The sequence below is a fragment of the Lepisma saccharinum genome, chromosome 10 (genome assembly GCF_977018435.1).
Source record: "Lepisma saccharinum chromosome 10, izLepSacc3.1, whole genome shotgun sequence".
Taxonomy (NCBI): domain Eukaryota; kingdom Metazoa; phylum Arthropoda; class Insecta; order Zygentoma; family Lepismatidae; genus Lepisma; species Lepisma saccharinum.
The window spans coordinates 29,563,212-29,582,993 of record NC_139238.1 but is presented as its reverse complement, the minus strand read 5'-3'; the positions used below and the strand labels follow the sequence as shown (position 1 = coordinate 29,582,993).

Sequence of the window (19,782 nt, the reverse complement as noted above, 5' to 3'; positions counted from 1 at the left end):
CGATTAATTGGTACTCTATCGGTATCGGCCGATATAGGCATATCGGTTTATCGGTAAAATTACTGATTATTTTACCGATCCGATATATCGATAAATATCTTATAATTTAGTGCAAAATTCTGCCATTTTGTTGAAATTTTTATGGATAATCTCCATGCCCTTCTTTCTAAAAAAGTAAATGTCTAAATATTCAACTTCTTTTGCACTGCAGTCACCTTGAAACACACATTTATTAAGGAGATCAATGATCATTTCAGGTTCTTCAAGGACCGTTTCTAAATTTCTATCGGATCGGTAGAATATCTGTTATCGGTATCGGTAAATTTTATATCGGTACTTTATCAGTATCGGCCAAAATTTCATATCGGCCCATCCCTAGTATTGACGTATCATAAAATAACCTCACGTGTGAGAAACTGCCTGTCGTTCGTACATGTTTCGTAAAGGTCCTGCCAGTAATTGAGCAAAATGGCACCAGGCAGAAACACACATGTTCATCAGGATACGTCAATACAAAACTATCACGATAATACCAACCTTTACCCTATATACTTTTTTCATGGCTAACCTAACATTTATAAGAGGCACATTCAGGACCCTCAAACTAGCAGTTAGCAGAACAAGATCTCTTTCATTAAGGCATTTACACACTCCATGTGTGTCATATTATTTGATCAGTAATGCATTTTAATCATTATTTTCTTTTTCCTTTTCTTTTATCTAAAAGTGCCATAAATATCAAAACCTTCCTTCATTTTGTGATGAGCTTATTTCAACCGCATTGCACATTAGGGTTTCCACCTTGAATGGAATACTGTTGCCATATTCAAAAACTGCAGAATTTAAACTTTACAATGATATATAACATGATAGGGTTCCGTAAGCATAAAAAAAAATCAATTCAAGTGTCACAAAATCATGAACATCATGTTGGCTGTTCGAATTATTTCATGTATAATACACACCACAGTTTTTTGGGGCAGAAATCAAAAGTGAATGACATCCTACCTATTCAATGAGTCACCTGTTGCTATGTGGACTAAGAGGAGAATATCCTCTTGTGTAAACAATGTCACCCATGCCACCTCCCTCCCTCTCCCTCCATGTGTTTAGCATCCCAAAGCTTTTACTCTTTATATATTCTGGAATGGAAAGCAAGATCAAATTACATTATGAATTTGCAGTTCTCATGAAGTTATTTTCTATTATTTTACGCCCAACAAATACCAGTGATACGCATCCCATGGGATGGAATGGGCATGCTTGAATTCTGCCAGAATGTGACTGCCTTTCTTGGTGTAGCAGAACATTACACTATAAAGTGAAAAATCATGGGAAATGGCCTTTAAACTTTTATATGTGGTTTTGCTTATTTCCTCTACTTTTTCTAAAAAAACTTCAAAATTAATATATTTTCCATGACTAAGAGGCACATTCAGGACCCTCAAACTAGCAGTTAGCAGCACAAGATTTATTCCATTAAGTCATTTACAACTCATGAAGTGTCACAAAATCATGGAATGACCCTGTACAGTTTCATGTTGGCTGTCCGAATTATTTTGTGTAATACGCACCACAGGTTTTGGGAGCCAAAATTTTGGAAAAAAGTGTGCATTATACATGAGTAAATACGGTATTTAGAATCAATGTAAATTGTTGGAATAGAAACTTACTAAAAGTTATAGAAGTGGGAGTATGTGGAATCGTCAATACAAAAATTGACGCTGAAAGGAATTTTGCACAGGGAACCATTGAAGGAAGAGTTGAATTGTCTTACGATGCAAACGAAGAGCAAGAATGATTTGTCAGGCATATCCAATACTCACATTTTTATCACTATCCAGTTTGACTTGCTTTTTCTTCCTTCTGATGAGCTTGCTTCCTTGTATTCTCTGGTAGCATACTTAATAATATGCTGGTTTATATGGTAGCAAGTAGATCTGCTTACAGCAACTGTGCTAGAAGCAACAGCACATCTTCTATCACAGATATCTCAACAAATTACCTCAAGATTCACTTGTAAGAATTCGAAACAGATGCGATTTTTCTCAGATTGGAATATCATAGCAGTTTCTGTTGAAGAGACTTCTGAAAAATGTCTATTCAGGCACAAGCCAAAGCTTGTTGACTGTAATACAGGATATTAGGTATTCCCCCTTTTTTTATTTTTTTTCTTCTCTTTCTTCTGAGAACATTGTTCGCAATTATCTTTATAACAATTGTTTCCACTACCTGCAGCAAATTTTTGTCAATTACTATTTCATGTCATCTGAATTTCCTGCAAGTATCTGTTCCATTCACAGCATTTCATCTGCTGTTCAGTGTTTTGCTTGTGATGAGGAAATTTTTGTCAAAAAGTTGCTTTTGGTTATTTCTTCTTTGCTGTCCACTGTATGTGTGCGATCGTAGTGAATGTCTACATCTACAGTGATGTTTGTTTATTGATTATGACTATGAAATGGATTTCAAGGTGCATTTATCTCCTTTGTACCCCCCTCTTTGATGCTTCAGTCCCTTTTTCTTTCATGTTTGATTTCCACTCTTCTTGAACAGCTACATAAATCCTATAGTCTCATTTTGTAGAACAGAACGAGAGCCATAAAATGGTATAATATAATCATTGCAGGCCCAATAGTTCCCAAGATGATGTAGCAAATCCTTTGAGAGAAAACACAAACTTCAACAACCAAACCTATTCGGCAGAACCACAGTTCTCGATGCTGTCTGCACACATTATATACAGAAGGTGCAGAGAAACGGAGCATTGAATAAAGGCATTTTATCAGCACTTTTTTTTCTTAAACATTTTCGGAACCTTTGTTCTTTCCTGGTTGTAATTTTGGACCTTAAATCCTTTCTCTAGTGATAAGTCAGAAGTAGCATAAAAGCAACCCTAAATAACAAAAGGTGCAGAAGCATCTGTGATTGCACAAGGTGCTCTCAACTTGTAAGGGTCCTTAACAATAACGTAAGGGCCAGGCCTAGCTGCCAACTGCTAGCCTCACAATGCAATTGCGAGCAGGAAGAAGAATGGAACATTTCAAAATACATTAATTTGGAATAAATTGTCAATGTCATGTTCGTGCAGCTCTTGGAACTTCCATATTCCCAAAAATCATATTACATCATTATCACTTTTCCCCATGTCCATGGGGATACCCATTGAAATGTTCTGTTTAAGTGAAGGTACACAAGTGGAAGAGGTGGTGGTCATCTCCAATGGCACAACTTAGTTAACAACAAAACTTTTCTTTGGACTTCTTCAGAATGACTGAACTGCCATGATACTCACCTCACCTTGCAATGAGTAATGTTAGACTCTTCCTGACCCTGACATGTGCTCTGTGGTTGCTAGTTTTCATGAACTTCACAACCCCCTATCCCTTCCCATAAATAAGTTTTTTTATAGTTGTTGTGTCCTTGTGAAAATGCGTTCGTGTCTTTGACTATATTCAGAAGTGGATAGGTTTCTGATGTAAAAAAAAACCTGACAACTTGAATGCAATTGGCTGAAAATGTTGATTACCTTATGAAAGATACTTGACCATTAAATATGAGCAGTCTCTACGTTAGCTTTCTGTGCTACTCTTTCCTTTTGCCAACAGCTTTGCATTAGAATCTACTTTTCAAATGTCTGTGGTCTCTGCTTGAATGGCAATTGCCTTCCTATGTTGAACGTACATACTTTTGGAGATGTTCTTCTTCAAACTTTGAAACGGAGCTCCCACCAGATTCATTGCTGTAACTTTGTATACATATGCAGTGTCTGGGAGTTTTAGAAATTGTTGAAGTAAAATGGAACTGCTTTACAAAAATATGATACTCATTCCACAATTTTTGTCTGTGTATTTCTCTCATATTTCGTCGTCACCACTCTTGCACTATACATAATTTAGCTTAATGAGAATTGCTTATTTATTTTATTGCAGTTTTAGGTCTTGTAAATAAACCTTGTTCTAAAAACAAAATAGTTTTATGTGAATTTTTAATATGAACCTACAAGTGTTAGAATGCAATGCTTGCTTTAACTTTGGCCACACACACGAGATGTGTGCCCACAGTTCTGTGAGCCAGCTAAATGCTGTATAAGGGATTAGAGGTATGTGCAAGAAATTGTGTATGTATTGACAACATTGTGGAAGCAACAGTCTAACTAGGAAAATGATAAACTTCTTATCATGCAAAAACTAGTTCTAAAATTTGGGCACTCTCTTCTTTCCTTTGCAGTTTGATAGTAAGTGTGTGAATTTTAATATTTCCTGCACATCTATGGCGCCAGAATTAGTTGTACCACAAGAAAGGAATTGGTTCTGTGTACACACACAATTGTCTGGAATTTTAGTGTATTGCTACATTGTAATGGAAGGAGTTGTGGTAATATAATTCATGGTAATGGGTGGAGGAATTCAAATACTTTTTTCGAAAACTCGTTCCTATTTGACTTGCGATGGCTTGGACTTTCTCTCAACTACAAGCATCCCATTTTGTAGAATTTTAACATGCCACTGGCATATTGCTTTTGTCTGTCAGTACATTGTTTCTAAATTGGGCATGAAAACTTTGTTGACCTGTGAAATAAGCCTGTCGCCACACATGGTGGAGAGGAATTCTTGTATTGGCCAAAGGCATGCTGACTTCCTCAATCACAAACAAAACATGGGAGACTTTTTTCCTTGCTCTGCACTGTTACCCTGTCCCTTTTCATTACGATGTAGTGGTATGCTAAAATCCTGGAGCCAGCTATATGCCATGCTGCTGTGATGACTAGTGTCTACTAGAATTTACTAGGTTTTGTAAAGTTGTGAATATATACATTCAGTGGTGCATGTGAGAATTCTGTCCCTGTATTAATGAAGTGTCTGCATGATTAACACCCTTGCAAGGTTGAATAACTTGTAATCTTCTGACCTGTATTGTTCATACAACTTAATTAGAAGTGTTGTGTTTGATACATGAATGGAGTTGATAACATCGAATGAATAATCTGTATTATCAAGTGAATCACTTAATATACTAATCCTCTCTTTTGCAGTTATTACAGTAGTACATTTTCTTGCATAAATTACTTGTACATTATTTTTCCTGTGTTTTTGCAAGTAGACTCAAACCCTGATTGAATCAATTTGCAGGGTTAGGTTTAGGCACCAATAGTTCAGGGAGAAGAGATTCTTTTGACAGGAACACATCTGCGTTTTCTCCATCATTAGATTATAGTAGAGGGAAATGGCCACAAAACTATGGTGCATTAGGTAAGTACTATTCAAAGCAACGTCTTTTTTTACGTGAGATGTTGATTAAATGTTCAAGTGGATTTGTAATAGTTTCTATTTTTTTTTAATGCAATTTCATGTAGTTCCCATAGTGGATTTATATATAAAAATCCTCCTTTTATAAGTGATTAAAATTACGTGCAAAATCACTTTCTCATATGCCTCTACTACATTTTTGAGTGAATCTTTTGAGTTAAGCCCTTGTGAACCTTGATGTTTGTACACTCACAGGTACGTCCCCTGTTTATTAAGATATCCAGATGGAAAGAAAGGTGTGGTTGAATACCAAATCCAGACAGATTTGTACATTGATACTTTTTTGTTCTAAATGCAACACACTTGTAATTTTGAAAGTATATAAAGAAATTGTCACTATGACTTTATTATTGCTTCTCAATCTTTGGATTCCAAAGAATTTTTCACCTTTTTATGTTTATATTATTTTTTTCGCTTGGCTTATCAGCCCATGAGAGCCAGGGCCTGCCTACAGACTGCCAGCCTCACTCCACCTCAGCAGAGGTTGGAGTGGGAGATCATCTAAATTACATAGTCAGCATGACAAACCCGCAGTCATCGTAGGTTTCTATGACCAGGTTACACCACTTATTCGTAGCTCTCCAATTCCCTCAGTGTTGGGTGACCACCGGTCCTACACATTAACCGAAGTTGTTACACTTCCCACAGGAGACTTTAGCCAGCATGCATCCCATAGCCAGAGGCCAAAGCCTGATGTCTTAGACTGCATGGCCGTATTGCAGGATTTTTAATATGTAAATATCTTGTAAAGTTGTTACTAATTCTCTGTGTGGCCACTGCCATTGCATATGACCGCAATGCAGATGTTGATTTTCTTATTTTATTTCTGTAAACGTTAATTTTTATGTAAAATGCATGATGGACCAAAGGCTATCTTGGCCTATTAGCCTGAGCAAACCAGATGGCAAAAAGTACGGGACCAGGAAGAAAAAATATTTCCCTTGCCTGTCTAGGTCGCACTATCCTTAAAAATAGACAACCCCTTTTTGTTAGAAGGAACCCCTGCCCTTCCAATTCTGATAGTTCGTTATCTTGTGGCCATTTTGTTTTTGACCCACGTGTACAGAAATGTAAATACTTCACATGTTTAATATATATTTTGAATGTGTATATATATATATACAAATATGTACAGTTTTTAAGACTAACAATTGGTTGAGTGGTAGTGGTGCTCTGTTTTGTACAGTGCTGTTAGAGTATGCTATTGTTGAAGTGGCAGCTTTGTAGATATGTGTATAATGAAGCCAGCCGATATAATTATAAACCCTTGATCCATTTTTTTAAACCATGTGTAAGGTAAATATTGACTGTAAAGGTGAAGATGTTTCTTTGCATCACCAGTGTATCAGCTGTTCACCTTAGGTTATCCATGAACCCATATGTATACACATACAGTGGAACTCCAATATTACATTCTCAGATTTTTACATTTTCCCACATTTTAAGTTTTTCCATTTTGCTCCCCTGAAAAGCTTACTCAAGGTTCCACTGTAAATATTTTCGAGGAAGTACAGTGGAATCTTGAATAGGTTCTGTACATGCAAAAGTAACTTACATTAAAACTGAGGATTTATGTGCACTAAAATTATGCAAAATAAAAATGACCATGAAAGGAATATGAAAACAATTGTCCTGTTATCCTGCACAATAATTCATATTAAAACAATCAAATAATATTTTTTTTAAGATTTATAACTAGTGTGTAGGGTGAGAATGATCTCTAAAACATTACATGAAGTAGCAAACAAATTTCATGGTGGAAATATTAGGTATAGTTCCTTTAAATTGGCTGAAAAGTTCAGTTAATTTATATTACCTCATTTTAACAAACATTACAGAATAAGAATTTCCCATGAATAACATAAATCTTCCCCCAGTATCATCATCAACAGAGGATGTCTGATGGGAATGGGAGGATTAGATATCTATTACATGTCGTGCATATATGTGTAAAATTAAATGTGATTGACCCTCACCTACCTTGCTGGAGTTATTTGTAGAGAATTCTCTTTCGTATTCTTAAATGCAATTGGTAGATTTCTTCAGTTATATCGAAGGTTGAATAATAAAGCAAATAAATATGAATGATGAGTGAAAAAGTATCCTAAAATTGCGAGGTTCTGGGAAGAGACATTCTCCTCCCTGACTCCATATGTGACCTTGGTTTGATCCACGTTCTGGTTGGTCACTCAGTTAATTCAGCAGATCAATCTTCGACAAAGTAGTTCCCTATTTGGAAATCTTTATATTTGACCAAAAGAAGAAACTGTCCAGACAAATTCTGCATAATGTGCAATATCAGTGTGGTTTCATTTACTTGCATTTTCATCAAAAAACAAGTGTGAAAACCATTATTCCAACCATTGCTGAAATACACAGTATTTCAATAAATGGTTGAAATAATGGTTTTCATGTTTCAATAAAAATGCAAGTAAATGAGACCACACTTCCATTTCCATGTAACATTTTGCTTCATTAGGACCAGAAAAGACTGTATTGGGGAAATATACATTTAGGTACCACCATGTGTACATTGGAAGAATTGTCCGAAATACCATTTAACAATTTTTTTTCCTCTTACTATAAGTAGGTCACAATGACTACAGAAGTAACTAAAATAGAAACTTGAAAATTATTTATTACTGATGCCTATCCACTTATTTCCCCACAAGTATTAATGCATTTATCCAGTTGTTTTATAGTGCTCAAATATCGGTAACATAAAAGCCTTTAGTGTGCCATCTCTGCCAAATTCGCACTTCACATCAACCTTTACCTTTTCATCTTGGCACCCTTTGTGAGTAGGTTTGTTGCTCCTTTCATTATATTCCTCACCATTTTTAAAACTCAGCTGTGGAGGAGCCTATGGCATTACAGCCATTGTGAACCTCTGTATATATGTTCAAGCTACATATCAACTTTATCCCCTTTCAAATAGTTCCCTTGGGAGGCTACGCACCACATGAGATGATGCTGCCACACTTCATAGCAGTTCTGGAAGTTCTGTAATTGGAATGACCTTTGGTTGATTGGTTACAGTTTTCTCAATACTTTCCACTCCCACAATGCCACTGTTCGAGGTGGATCATCAATTTGGGAACAGGAAGAAGCCACAGGGATTCATATGAGGGACATAAGGGGACTGACGACCCACAGAATGCATTTTTAACCCAAATTTAATTCACAGACCACTGCCTGAAACAGGGACATCGCCAGGAAGCATCCATTGACACCTATCACTCTTACGGTCAGTCGATGGGTCTGACAACACACACAAGAACTTGTGCACTCTTTCCATATTGTCATTGGTTTTCGAAGGTCTTCCAACATGGTGTTCATCTTCAGCAGATTAACAGCCCTTCAGAACTGTCTTGTGCTACTTGTAACCTTGTACTTGTAACCTTGACATAGACCTGTTTCATATTTTCAAACATTTGGGTGCCATTTTTCCGAAGCAAAATTGCACTCTTCCATTTCTGTCACACACTACAAAAAACAACACTAACAATAACCTGTTGGTACTAGCAACTTACAATTTGGTAATGTCAACTTGCCAGTACCAACGGTCAATAAGATATTGATGGAGCCTTCCCTTGACGGGTGAGCCACAGCATTGTTAGAAGGGGTGCAGTGTTGCCAGTCTCATTACTTGATTGAGAGACCTTGTATTTAATGCTATCTGCTGTAGTAACTGCTATAAAACCCCACAATTGTAGCCTTGCATTTCAGTTTTACTGTCTGCTAAATTTAGCATTCTGTAATTGTGCTTTGCAGCAGATCTTGCCTGCCAACAACGTAACACTGTTGTGAAACAGAAAATGTGTATTGCCTCATCCCCTCTCGGTTGGATGGAAACATTCATTGGGGGTTGTCAAATTTTACAAAATGGAACATGATCCCAGTAAGATTGTTCTTCAATGACGACTTTGCTAACAACCACGGCAACTGTACGTGCATTTTCTTAAATTTCAGGTACAGTCGCAGCATCTCCAAGCCCATTGGGTCTTACGTCAGGGTCTCTCACGCCGCCACCTAGCCTCTCCAGTAGTTCCTCGAACCTCCAGTTGGGGGCATTGATGTCAGGAAGCAGGGTAATGTCCGCTGCACCAGGGGCTGAAGCAACAAAGTTTCGGAACAGTGGGAATCTGACAGCAAACGGTGTTTTCGGTTCCAGCAACTCTCTCTTCCCAAAGTTAAATCGCACGTCTGGTATGGACAAGCCACCTGGAAGGAGCAGGCTATTGGAAGATTTTAGGTATGTGTATATGTTTCTATAATTGCATTAAAAAGATACATTATCTGGTCCATTACACTCCTTTTTTTCTTGCAGGTAAAAGTGTAAAACAGATATAATTATAGAGTTATAATTTTACTGGGGCTAGAAAATACAGGTGTCCTGTTGCCTGGCACCTGAAAATTTTCACCCTTAGGGTGTGTGTGTTTTCTGTAGCCAAATTTTAAAATCTGCAGTGATATGGTAGAGTGAGCCATAAATTAGAATGTATTTCATAGTTATTCATACTATTAACAGTTGTCTTCTTTAGGAAGGCCACTCCAGTGCAAGAATTAATTTTAATCTAATCGTGTATTAATTAAATGTTTTCAGATCACATTTCATAGGTTATCTTTAGGGGCATGCATATTTCGTTTTTGACGAAAAAACAAAATTTGAAAAAACACATTGTAGTGTTAATTTTTCATGTTTTTGAAAGGTGTGAGATGCATTTTGTGACCATGTTTTGTCACGAAATAATGCGAAATGAACTGCAAAAAGCGAAATTAACTCTTAAACACGAAATTTACCATTTATATACCGACGCGACACTTTCTGAAGTCTGAAGTATCCTGTGAGTTATGCAATTCCCGGAAAATTGATTAATTCTGCTGTTAATATTGGAGAAGCAAAAATGGACTCCTTTACACAGAAATAAACTTAATACTCTTATAACTACATAAATGTGCTATTAGAAGTGAAATGTTAATTCTGTGGAATGTGTAGTTTTAAATCAAATTTAGGATTATATTCACAATTTTAAAACCAAAATGTCTTTTTATATACCACTTTTCATCCAATTTTTCACCGCTATTTCACTTTATTTACCGCTTTTGAACCCGAAATTGACTCCGTTTTTGTACCGAAATTTTGCTTTTTTATTTACCAAAAATATGTGCCTCTAGCTTATCTTAGTTTGAATTCTTGGCTTTCTTAACCCATATTTGAAGAAAGAGGAAAAGGCTGGTGCCTGAATTATTTTTAGTTTTGTCTACCCCTGATTTTACTGATATAATAAAACTACAAATAGCCTTAAATTGTGCAAAATTCTGAAAATTTGTAATTGGTATGACCTAGTTTATGTAAAGTAAATATAAAGTTTCAATTTTCAAAGCAAAACAATTTGCAGTCACTTGATTACATACATTAAATAAGGATGTGAATGAAATCACTATTGGTAAAGTTTATATCTGTTCGCTAATACAGTGGAACCTCGATTTTATGTGTAACAGGGGACTAGGGTGAAAAATAAGATTTATCGATTCAGAAATGTGTAATAAATCATACATCAAGTGAAAGACAAACTTCTTACTAATTTATTTCAGTGTCTGTTGAAACTTAATGAATAATACTGGCCGATAAGTTGTCAGACTTCTATAGTTCCAATGGAATACTAAGGATTCCTACTGACTTGGAAAAGGAAGTGGACTGAATATGCAGTTTCCGTATATTTACTTGCTCTCACTCTCTAAATGTTAAGTTCAAATCCAAAAAAATAAATACTTTACAATATAGCATTTTTCAAAATTAGATGGATGCCTTCATATTGCCACTCTAAAACTACACAGCCAAGTTTAAAGTTAAAATGCCACGAAATGGTGTGGAAATCATTTATAAAATACCTGTAAAAGTCTGGGAATTTTTGTCAGTATCAGTCAGAATGCTCGTATTAAGTTGTTTAATAGGAACTAATTTTAAGATGTAATGGAGAAGAATGAGTATCATTTTGTGCTTTTTGTCCTTTCAGGAATAACAGATTTCCAAACCTCCAGTTAAGGGACTTGGCAAACCACATAGTGGAGTTCTCTCAGGATCAGCACGGTTCGAGGTTCATTCAGCAGAAGCTGGAGAGAGCAACAACGGCAGAGAAGCAGATGGTGTTCTCGGAAATCCTGTCGGCTGCGTACAGTCTCATGACTGACGTCTTTGGCAACTATGTAATCCAGAAGTTCTTTGAGTTTGGAACACCTGAACAAAAGACTACCTTGGCTCAGAAGGTTGGTACCTGTATATGGTGTCATTTTTGGCAGTCTGCTTGAGATCTTGAAATAATGCCTGTATGTCTGCAATGCAAATACTATAATTACTTGACTCGACGGACATTTATCAAGAAATATCTCGAAGTTTTGCTTTTGCCTCAGCAGGCAGGCATATTGAGTGGTCTACTTGTGGTCTTGCTACCAATTCTAGACCTCACCTGGGCATGGCTTTCACCTTTGAGGATGTCCCACCCATTTCATTTAACAATCCTCCATTCTCGTTGCAATTTACCAAAATTGCAGAAAAGTGACGTACAATAAATAATTATAATTTACACAAAGAAACATGTATTTGCATTATACAGTCGGCTCACGATTCTACGGCCCTTTTCCCGGGAACTGTGAAATGTTTGGGGAAAAGTTGAAAAATTGAAGGAAATCGGCAGAAAAATTTGTTTTTTGCACTCCTTCCCTTCCCGCTCGCAAGTGATTTCAAATAGCACTTGACCTCTGCCCCTGCTCCCTCAAGCGCACCAATGTTACCCTGCACCCGATGGCCACTAACCAACATGCCAGGCTTGTTTTGCCATTGTAATTTCGCTTGTACATAACAGGTTGTATAACTACCAGGATAAATGGTTACAGTCTCCTAGGAATCTTTGTGTCCGTTTGAGCTCAGTTTAAGCTTAAAATTTGTGCAAATTCCGATAGTCAAATCTCAGTTATACGTTTTAAGGGGGATAGAAGGGTAAAAAACGTATTATTGAAATATAATTAAAATGGTAAAATTAAGTACACAAAGAAAGAAAAGTACTACATATACACCAAAGGGTCCCGGGTTCGAATCCCGCTCTGGCTTGGTTGTTTGTGAATGTCCATTCATCAATTTCATCACTCATCCCCAGCTTCGCAAATTAGACAAGAGGCACAAAGTGCGAAGTAAAATAAACTAAATCAATCAATCATATACACCAAAGTTTGCTGTATTGCACTAATCTCTTCTAAATTGTTATTGTAAATTCATAAATACACGAGAAACAGACATTGAAGATACGGGGGGGGGGGGGGGTGAAAGGGGTACAAGCAAGGTTTATCCGCTTAATCCATTCAGCCAATTCCTGCCAAAAAAAAAAATGCGGAACATAGGACATTTTTCTCAATCTTACATTTACTGTAACTTTCGTTTCCCGCATCGTTATCCAAACCCCACCAATGACAAATGCAAGAAGCCTGTCCCGTATGCCAGTCGACCTCTCGCCTTTGTAGCAGCCTATTCATTCACCATGCGACCTTGAACTCCTGCCAAAACGATAGTCATTAAATGCTGTTTTCTCTAAAAGCGTGACACGGGTGCCTTTGTTGTGCCTCCCCCCACAAAGAGGTATGTGGACAATTGAAAACATGGCTCAATCACTATTCCCATTCCTTTATCTACTTAATCCTACCTAGTAGAAGGGGGAAGGGGAGAGGGAGTGGGGGAACTTGCTTCGAAAAGTTTCCTTTCTTGTTTGCCGGGAGAAAAGTAAGAATGATTTGCCGATGTTGGTTTACGGAGGAGTGAAAAAAGTCGCTAATCTCTCATTTTTACATTTTTATTCATAATTATAACAGCAAAATATAATTTCATGTACTGATTTTGAACGGTAGGACCTTTTTCTGACACAGGTCTTGCATGCTTGGAATAAAACATTCCTTGTGCCTGCTTTCAGATGAAACGTTTGCTGCTCCATCCGCATGTGCAACATGTCTTCCCTTTTTGACACTGGACGGACCATGCATTTTCAGATGAGTCAGACCGAATGACATGACTCGATGCATTTTTTGGTTGCACGGAACTGAAATGTGCATGATTCTTGTCAGTTAATGCTCCTATTTTGTGGGGAATGGGGTGCATGGGTGTCATCTTTGAACTGTTGATGCCATTAGTTAAGGATCAGCTGGTTTGATAAAGAAAAACCTAAGAATTAGCTAACATATTAGACCAAAGGGTAGATGATTGCCAGATCACATATTTATGTGTGAAAATACCAAGATTTCGGTAGAAAAACTGGACAATTTTGGGATTAACGTGGTATATAAAATTGCAATTGTGTTAAAATTGTGGGTAAAACCAATTTAAGTAGCACATTTATGTAGTTATCAGTGTGTTAAATTTTATTCCTATATTAAGAAATCCATTTTTGCTTATTTTGCTTTTATTCTTAAGAAAATAATAGTTTTTCATCAATATGTGTATAAAAAGATCACTTAAAAAGTAAGAAAAAAGTGAAGTGCTCCATCATGCCATGAAGGCGTATAGAGGGTGTGTAGTTAGGGCCCCACACTTCCTTGATCACGGCCGAAGATGGGGGTGATGTGATCAGCACCACACCCCAGGCTGCCTTTACCTCCCAGAGTTTCCTCCAGGTACTAACTTTATACGACGTTGGGTGGGTGCCGGGGCCGCTTGAATGGGTGGAAAAAATCCCGGGTCTATCGCATGGTAGTCAGACGCCCTAACGACTGATCTACCGTGGCTTCACTAGATCACTTATATTTAATAAATAAAATATATTATTTTAAAGAAAGGGACATCGCTTATTGGCACAATTAGATTAACTGTGGCCTTCATGTAAGATAGTTAATAAAACACATACGTAAAATTTTATTTTTCCCAGTTGTTTTGTAATTGTAAATCTGATGCCTATTCAAGCTTATGCTTATGTTTCTGTCGTGAGTAAAAATCTATTTCATTGTTTCAGGTTCGGGGTCATGTTTTAGCATTGGCCCTGCAAATGTATGGCTGCAGGGTGATCCAGAAAGCCCTGGAATCCATTTCCCCAGAGCAGCAGCAGGAGATTGTGAGAGAGTTGGACGGACATGTGCTTAGATGTGTAAAGGATCAGAACGGTAACCATGTTGTACAAAAGTGTATAGAATGTGTGGACCCTCACGCCCTTCAGTTCATCATCAATGCTTTTCAAGGCCAGGTGAGTGGTATTGATAAATATGATTCTCCTTTGAGAATGAGAATTTGTGTCTGTTGTAGCATTTACTGCAAGTTGAGAGAATGAACAGTAACATGATGGATGTTCATATGTTGATATTAAGAACACTCACAGTGATATAATGACACTATTGTCATGTACACTATCTCACGATACCACTTGGAACTGATATACCGATGGTTACTCTCAATGATACAGATACTTGAAAAATGTAATAAGAGTTTTTCAAAATATTGATTAATATTTGTGTGTAAGTATTTCACTCTAATATGTATCAATTTACCAAGATTTTTGTTGTAAAATTACTTTAGAACTACACCAGAACATTAAATTACATTTAATGTTATTACGAAAGTCCAGTTTTCACACACAACTTGTGCAAAATAAAGAGAAATTTTGCATAATGTTGAGGATAATTACACTGCAAAAATGCCAAAGACCAAAATGCCCAGAAAGTATCTGCCTGTATCAATAAATAAATTCCAACCAATAACTTTCCAATACCAATACATTGGCTCAGCCTTATCTGTCTTCATCCATAACTAGAGGCACATATTTTTGGTAAATAAAAAAGCAAAATTTCGGTACAAAAACTGATCCAATTTCGGGTTCAAAAGCGGTAAATAAAATAAAATATCGGTGTTATAGCGGTGAAAAAATGGATGAAAAGTGGTATATAAAAAGACGTATTGGTTTTAAAATTGTGAATATAATCCTAAATTTGATTTAAAAACTACACTTATTCCACAGAATTAACATTTCACTTCTAATAGCACATTTATGTAGTTATCAGAGTTTTAAGTTTATTTCTGTGTAAAGGAGTCCATTTTTGCTTCTCCAATATTAACAGCAGAATTAATTAATTTTCTGGGAATTGCATAACTCTCAGGATAATTCAGACCTCAGAAGGTGTCGTGTCGGTGAATAAACTCTGAATTTCGTGTTTAAGAGTTAATTTCGCTTCTTGCAGTTCATTTCGCATTATTTCGTGACAAAACATGGTCACAAAATGCATCTCTCACCTTTCAAAAACATGAAAAATTAACACTACAATGTGATTTTTCAAATTTCGTTTTTTCGTTAAAAACGAAATATGCATGCCCCTACCCATAACACAATCTATGTTTTGGCAACTGATTCAATAACAACAGACTGTCCGGTTGCCAGACTGGTACTTTCAGAAATTTTTTGAAACCGGAAATGGTTTCGGCTTCCACTGTTCCATAGGGATCTTAGACTTTTTGTTTTATTGCATTTAATCTTCAACATGAAACCAAAGAGACAAATCAATAAAACATATTCATGGGAAATAGACAAAAGACATATACATTAGAAATAAACAACATGTATCAGTGCACAGCTGTATGTCCTTATATATAGTAGATCTGGGACTTGAGGCTCTCATCCATGTGCACCTTGGGACGGACAACCCTGGAATACAAAGGATCCTGGAGCATAGTACTCTTCACAAAAATTCCAACTGTCTCGTGCTGACATAACATAGTTGTAATACAGTCTTGAATGTACATAGTGCTTGTGTAGGAAAGTTCTCTTTTAATTAAACCTTCATTTAAAAAGACAAATTGAAGTAACTTAATTTCATCTGAGAATGAATTTAGGACCCATTACATTTTCATGTAATTCTAGAACTGCTTTTTCTTGCAAATAGGTTGTCAGATCTGACATTATTGACATTGACAAGCTTTTCATGTTTGTATAATAATGAATTTAATAATAAAAATTATAAGAATTTGCAGTTTGTTATAAGTCTTGATTAAGAGTACCCGATTTGCTAATATAAAATCATAAAAGTGGGTTTTGGGTACCACACTATGTATTTTCTCATTGAACATTTAAGTTGCTTGGATCATAAAATAAATAAATACATTTCTGTCAACAGGTATATGCCTTGTCAACACATCCATATGGATGCAGGGTCATTCAGCGCATTTTGGAACACTGCACACCAGAGCAAACAACGCCGATCTTAGAAGAGCTACACCAACACACAGAGCAACTCATCCAAGACCAATATGGCAATTACGTGATCCAGCATGTGTTAGGTAAGGAGCATGACAATTGCTAAGTTTACAATGAAGAACCAGGTAAAAATCCAGATTTGTTTTTCCAAGTGATGCAATGAGACACCATGGTCGCCAGACACAACACCCCCTGAATTTTTACTTATTGGGACACACATAGGCCATCTTGTATACTATGGAAATTAAGAACATGGACTACCTCAAAGTGTATCACAGGGGCAATCTCTGAAATCGCTCCCACCACATTAGCATGCATTCAAGCAAATGGTGTGCATATTGAACATATACTGTAACTGTAACCATTGTATGTTTCTCTGTATGAGTTTGTTTTCCTATGTAACCCGACTTTTGCCTCACTCTGGAGTCTGCGAGGCAAAGAACTCCTCAACGGCATGTTGCACTGCCCGATCATCAGCGAAGGTCTTCCCTATCAGGAACTGATCGAGATGCCGAAAGTGATGTACAGTCAAACCCCAATTTTACGTTTTTCAGGGCCCTGTAAATAAAAAATGTAAAAAGCAGGAAAGCATAAGGGAGGGGTGAAACTCAAGTGTCATCACATCGACTTTTTAGGGGGTATATTGTGTCAAAATTATTTAACAACTGGAAAGAAGTATGACAATGAATTTGTAAGAGAAGAAAGCAAGACGTGCTGTGAAAGTCAATGACCGATTAACAGGACCCACTTTCAATGGTAGGGACGGTGGATGAAAGTGGCAATTAGTTGCTATTTTTAGAAGTCCCTGGTATTTGGGGGGGGGGGGTGATCCTTTATAACTGGGTGCAAAGTATACCTCAGTATATAAAATACTGCAAGCAAGCATGACTTTCGAAAGGGAGATGGGGTTAAGTATGTTTTTTATAGTAGTCAGTCTTTCACTCACTTTGCCACTGATTGCTATTTACTTCCATGTTAATGGACGATTTATTATTGGATTTGGAAGTCTTGCTGAGGGCAAACACTCCTTCCATCAACAGTTTGCCCCTTAAATAACATGTTTCCTTTTTTTTTTTTTTTTCTGGTCGACCTTTAATATTGCGTGATTTATTTTCACCACCTGAATCTTTTGATTATACTATTCTTAGCATCATGTGCATTTCCTTCCTGCACTGCTTCTGTTTGTTGAAGGTGTTTATCAGTTGGAAGAACAAGAAGGAAAAAAATAGATTGGATATTTTTTTTTTAACTCCTAGTGTGGAGGCAAGATTCAAAACAATGTTGTTTTCCTTTCCTTCAGAGCCGATGAGTCATAGCTCTGAGAGCCTCAGAGACAAAATGCCTGTTGCCAGCTGCCCCTTGCTCCAAGACACCCCACCCACCACATATCGGATGCCAAGATATTGGGTTGAATCTTTCAATTACTGCATAGCTGTGCACAATGGCAGATTAATTAATGAGTTCCTGTGGGGGAAAGATGTTATTTTTTTCCTTTTTACTGGCTGTATGCTATCTGCATATTCAGGTTCAAAGCAACAATGTAATTTTAGACATCAGAGGACAGGAGATCGCTTATCGTCATTATGTTAATTGGTTAAGATGTCTTGTGTAAGGGGCTCTCACTTCCACCCGAGCAAGAAAATCTTGGCAGAAATACTTAACACTTTTCAGTAATTACAAAACTGGTGATGATATCATAGGGGGCATGAGAAAGCAAATGCCCCCCCCCCTCCCCTGCAAATGAGATAAAGGTGAAGGTAGTTTCTCATGCACTATGCACTATACCATGATGCATATATATACAGAGCATTCCGCAACATTCGCTACGAGACGCAGCGGCAAGCGGCCCGGCGTCAGCACTTTCTTCCCCGTTAACCGGTCTGAGACAGTCCCACGCTACAATCTGTTTTTTGTTGGTTTTTTTTCGCTCTCCTTGCCTTCGTTTTCTTTCCCTTTCTGTTGATGTTGCAGACTGATGCCAGTATAATCCTCCCTCAGAAGTTGTGTTGAAGATTGTGGTTTAATATGGCACCACAAAAGTTTACATTACAACAAAGGATTTATCTTGTCGAGTGTTACTTCGGAAAGAGGAATTGTGGAGAAGTGTGATGACGTTTTGCAACAAAATTTCCTGGTGTTCCCGTTCCACTATATTAAACCTCGTAAAAAAGTTTAGAGTAATAAGGTCAGTCTGCGATTTTTATTTATGGGGAAATCTAAAAAAATAAAGTATACAAACACAATCCACACATCATCCGTGAGTTAAAAGAGAGTATTGTACGAGAAATCGGGAGAATTACAGTCGACGAACTTGCACGTGTAAATGCCAATTTCTGTCTGAGATGCTAGGAATGTGTTGCAGCAGAGGGACATCATTTTCAACAGAAGGGTAGTACACAATATGAAAACTGTAATTTTAATAGCCGACTCTGACAAGACTGCCGCGTACCCGGTTCACCAGAAAAGACTAGTGCTGACACCGGGTTGCTTGCCGCTGAGTCTCTCAGCGAATATCACTGAATGCTCTGTATATATGTAGGTCAGATGTGGGGGAAGGTGTGATCAGCACCATGCTCTAGTCACCTTTACCCCACATATTCTTCAATTTTTTTTGTTTATCCAATTTGAAGGTGATGTGATCAGCACCATGCTTGGGCAGCTCCCTTGCTATTTTTGCCCAAATATGCATTTTAATGTCATTTAGTCTTAGAAGTACACTAAATTTGGCTGCTCTCTGAAAATATTGCCGCACCCCTCGTTTATTCACTAATTTTTCCTGGTCCCATCACTTTACAACATAGGAGTTATGCAATATGCATAGAGAAAACATTCTCTGCCTCACGTAGAATTATTTATCTCAACTTCGCCCCCCTTCCCCCACACAATTGATTTGACACTAATATTTCCATCAGTGAGTAAAATATCATCCTAACTGCCCGTAGAAAAAAATGATTGTTTCATTTTGTGCGTTTTCAACTTTATTCTGATAATGAAATGATATAGCATCTGTGAAAAAACTTCAGATTAAAAATAATTGAACTAGATCCAATCATATTTCCTTAGGAATCAAAACTAATTTCCATTGAAGTAAAAGTGCCATTGTTATCCAGTATGGTAAATCCTTAATTTTTTCCATTTTTAACGTTGCAAACAAGAAGAAAGGAAAAGTTTTTACAAACAACTCCCCCTCTTTTTTCGTTCCTGTCAACTATGAAGGATTCTGTAAATGCGTGGCAAGGAAGCGAATGGTGATCCGA

At 37.1% G+C, this 19,782-nt stretch overlaps 1 protein-coding gene across 9 annotated transcripts in view; it reads left to right on the top strand.

The window, feature by feature from the left end:
* The window catches only part of pum (pumilio), a 254,522-nt gene that overhangs the window by 225,931 nt on the left and 8,809 nt on the right, over window positions 1-19,782 (top strand). For 7 of the 9 annotated variants that reach the window (XM_083129691.1, XM_083129695.1, XM_083129694.1 and 4 more), the window contains 5 exons: window positions 5,130-5,249; window positions 9,279-9,561; window positions 11,327-11,576; window positions 14,300-14,527; window positions 16,446-16,608. In XM_083129691.1, coding sequence (XP_082985817.1) covers window positions 5,130-5,249; window positions 9,279-9,561; window positions 11,327-11,576; window positions 14,300-14,527; window positions 16,446-16,608 — 1,044 coding nt within the window. The remainder of the gene's footprint in view (window positions 1-5,129; window positions 5,250-9,278; window positions 9,562-11,326; window positions 11,577-14,299; window positions 14,528-16,445; window positions 16,609-19,782) is intronic. The other 2 variants (XM_083129696.1, XM_083129692.1) reach the window with 1 other exon arrangement.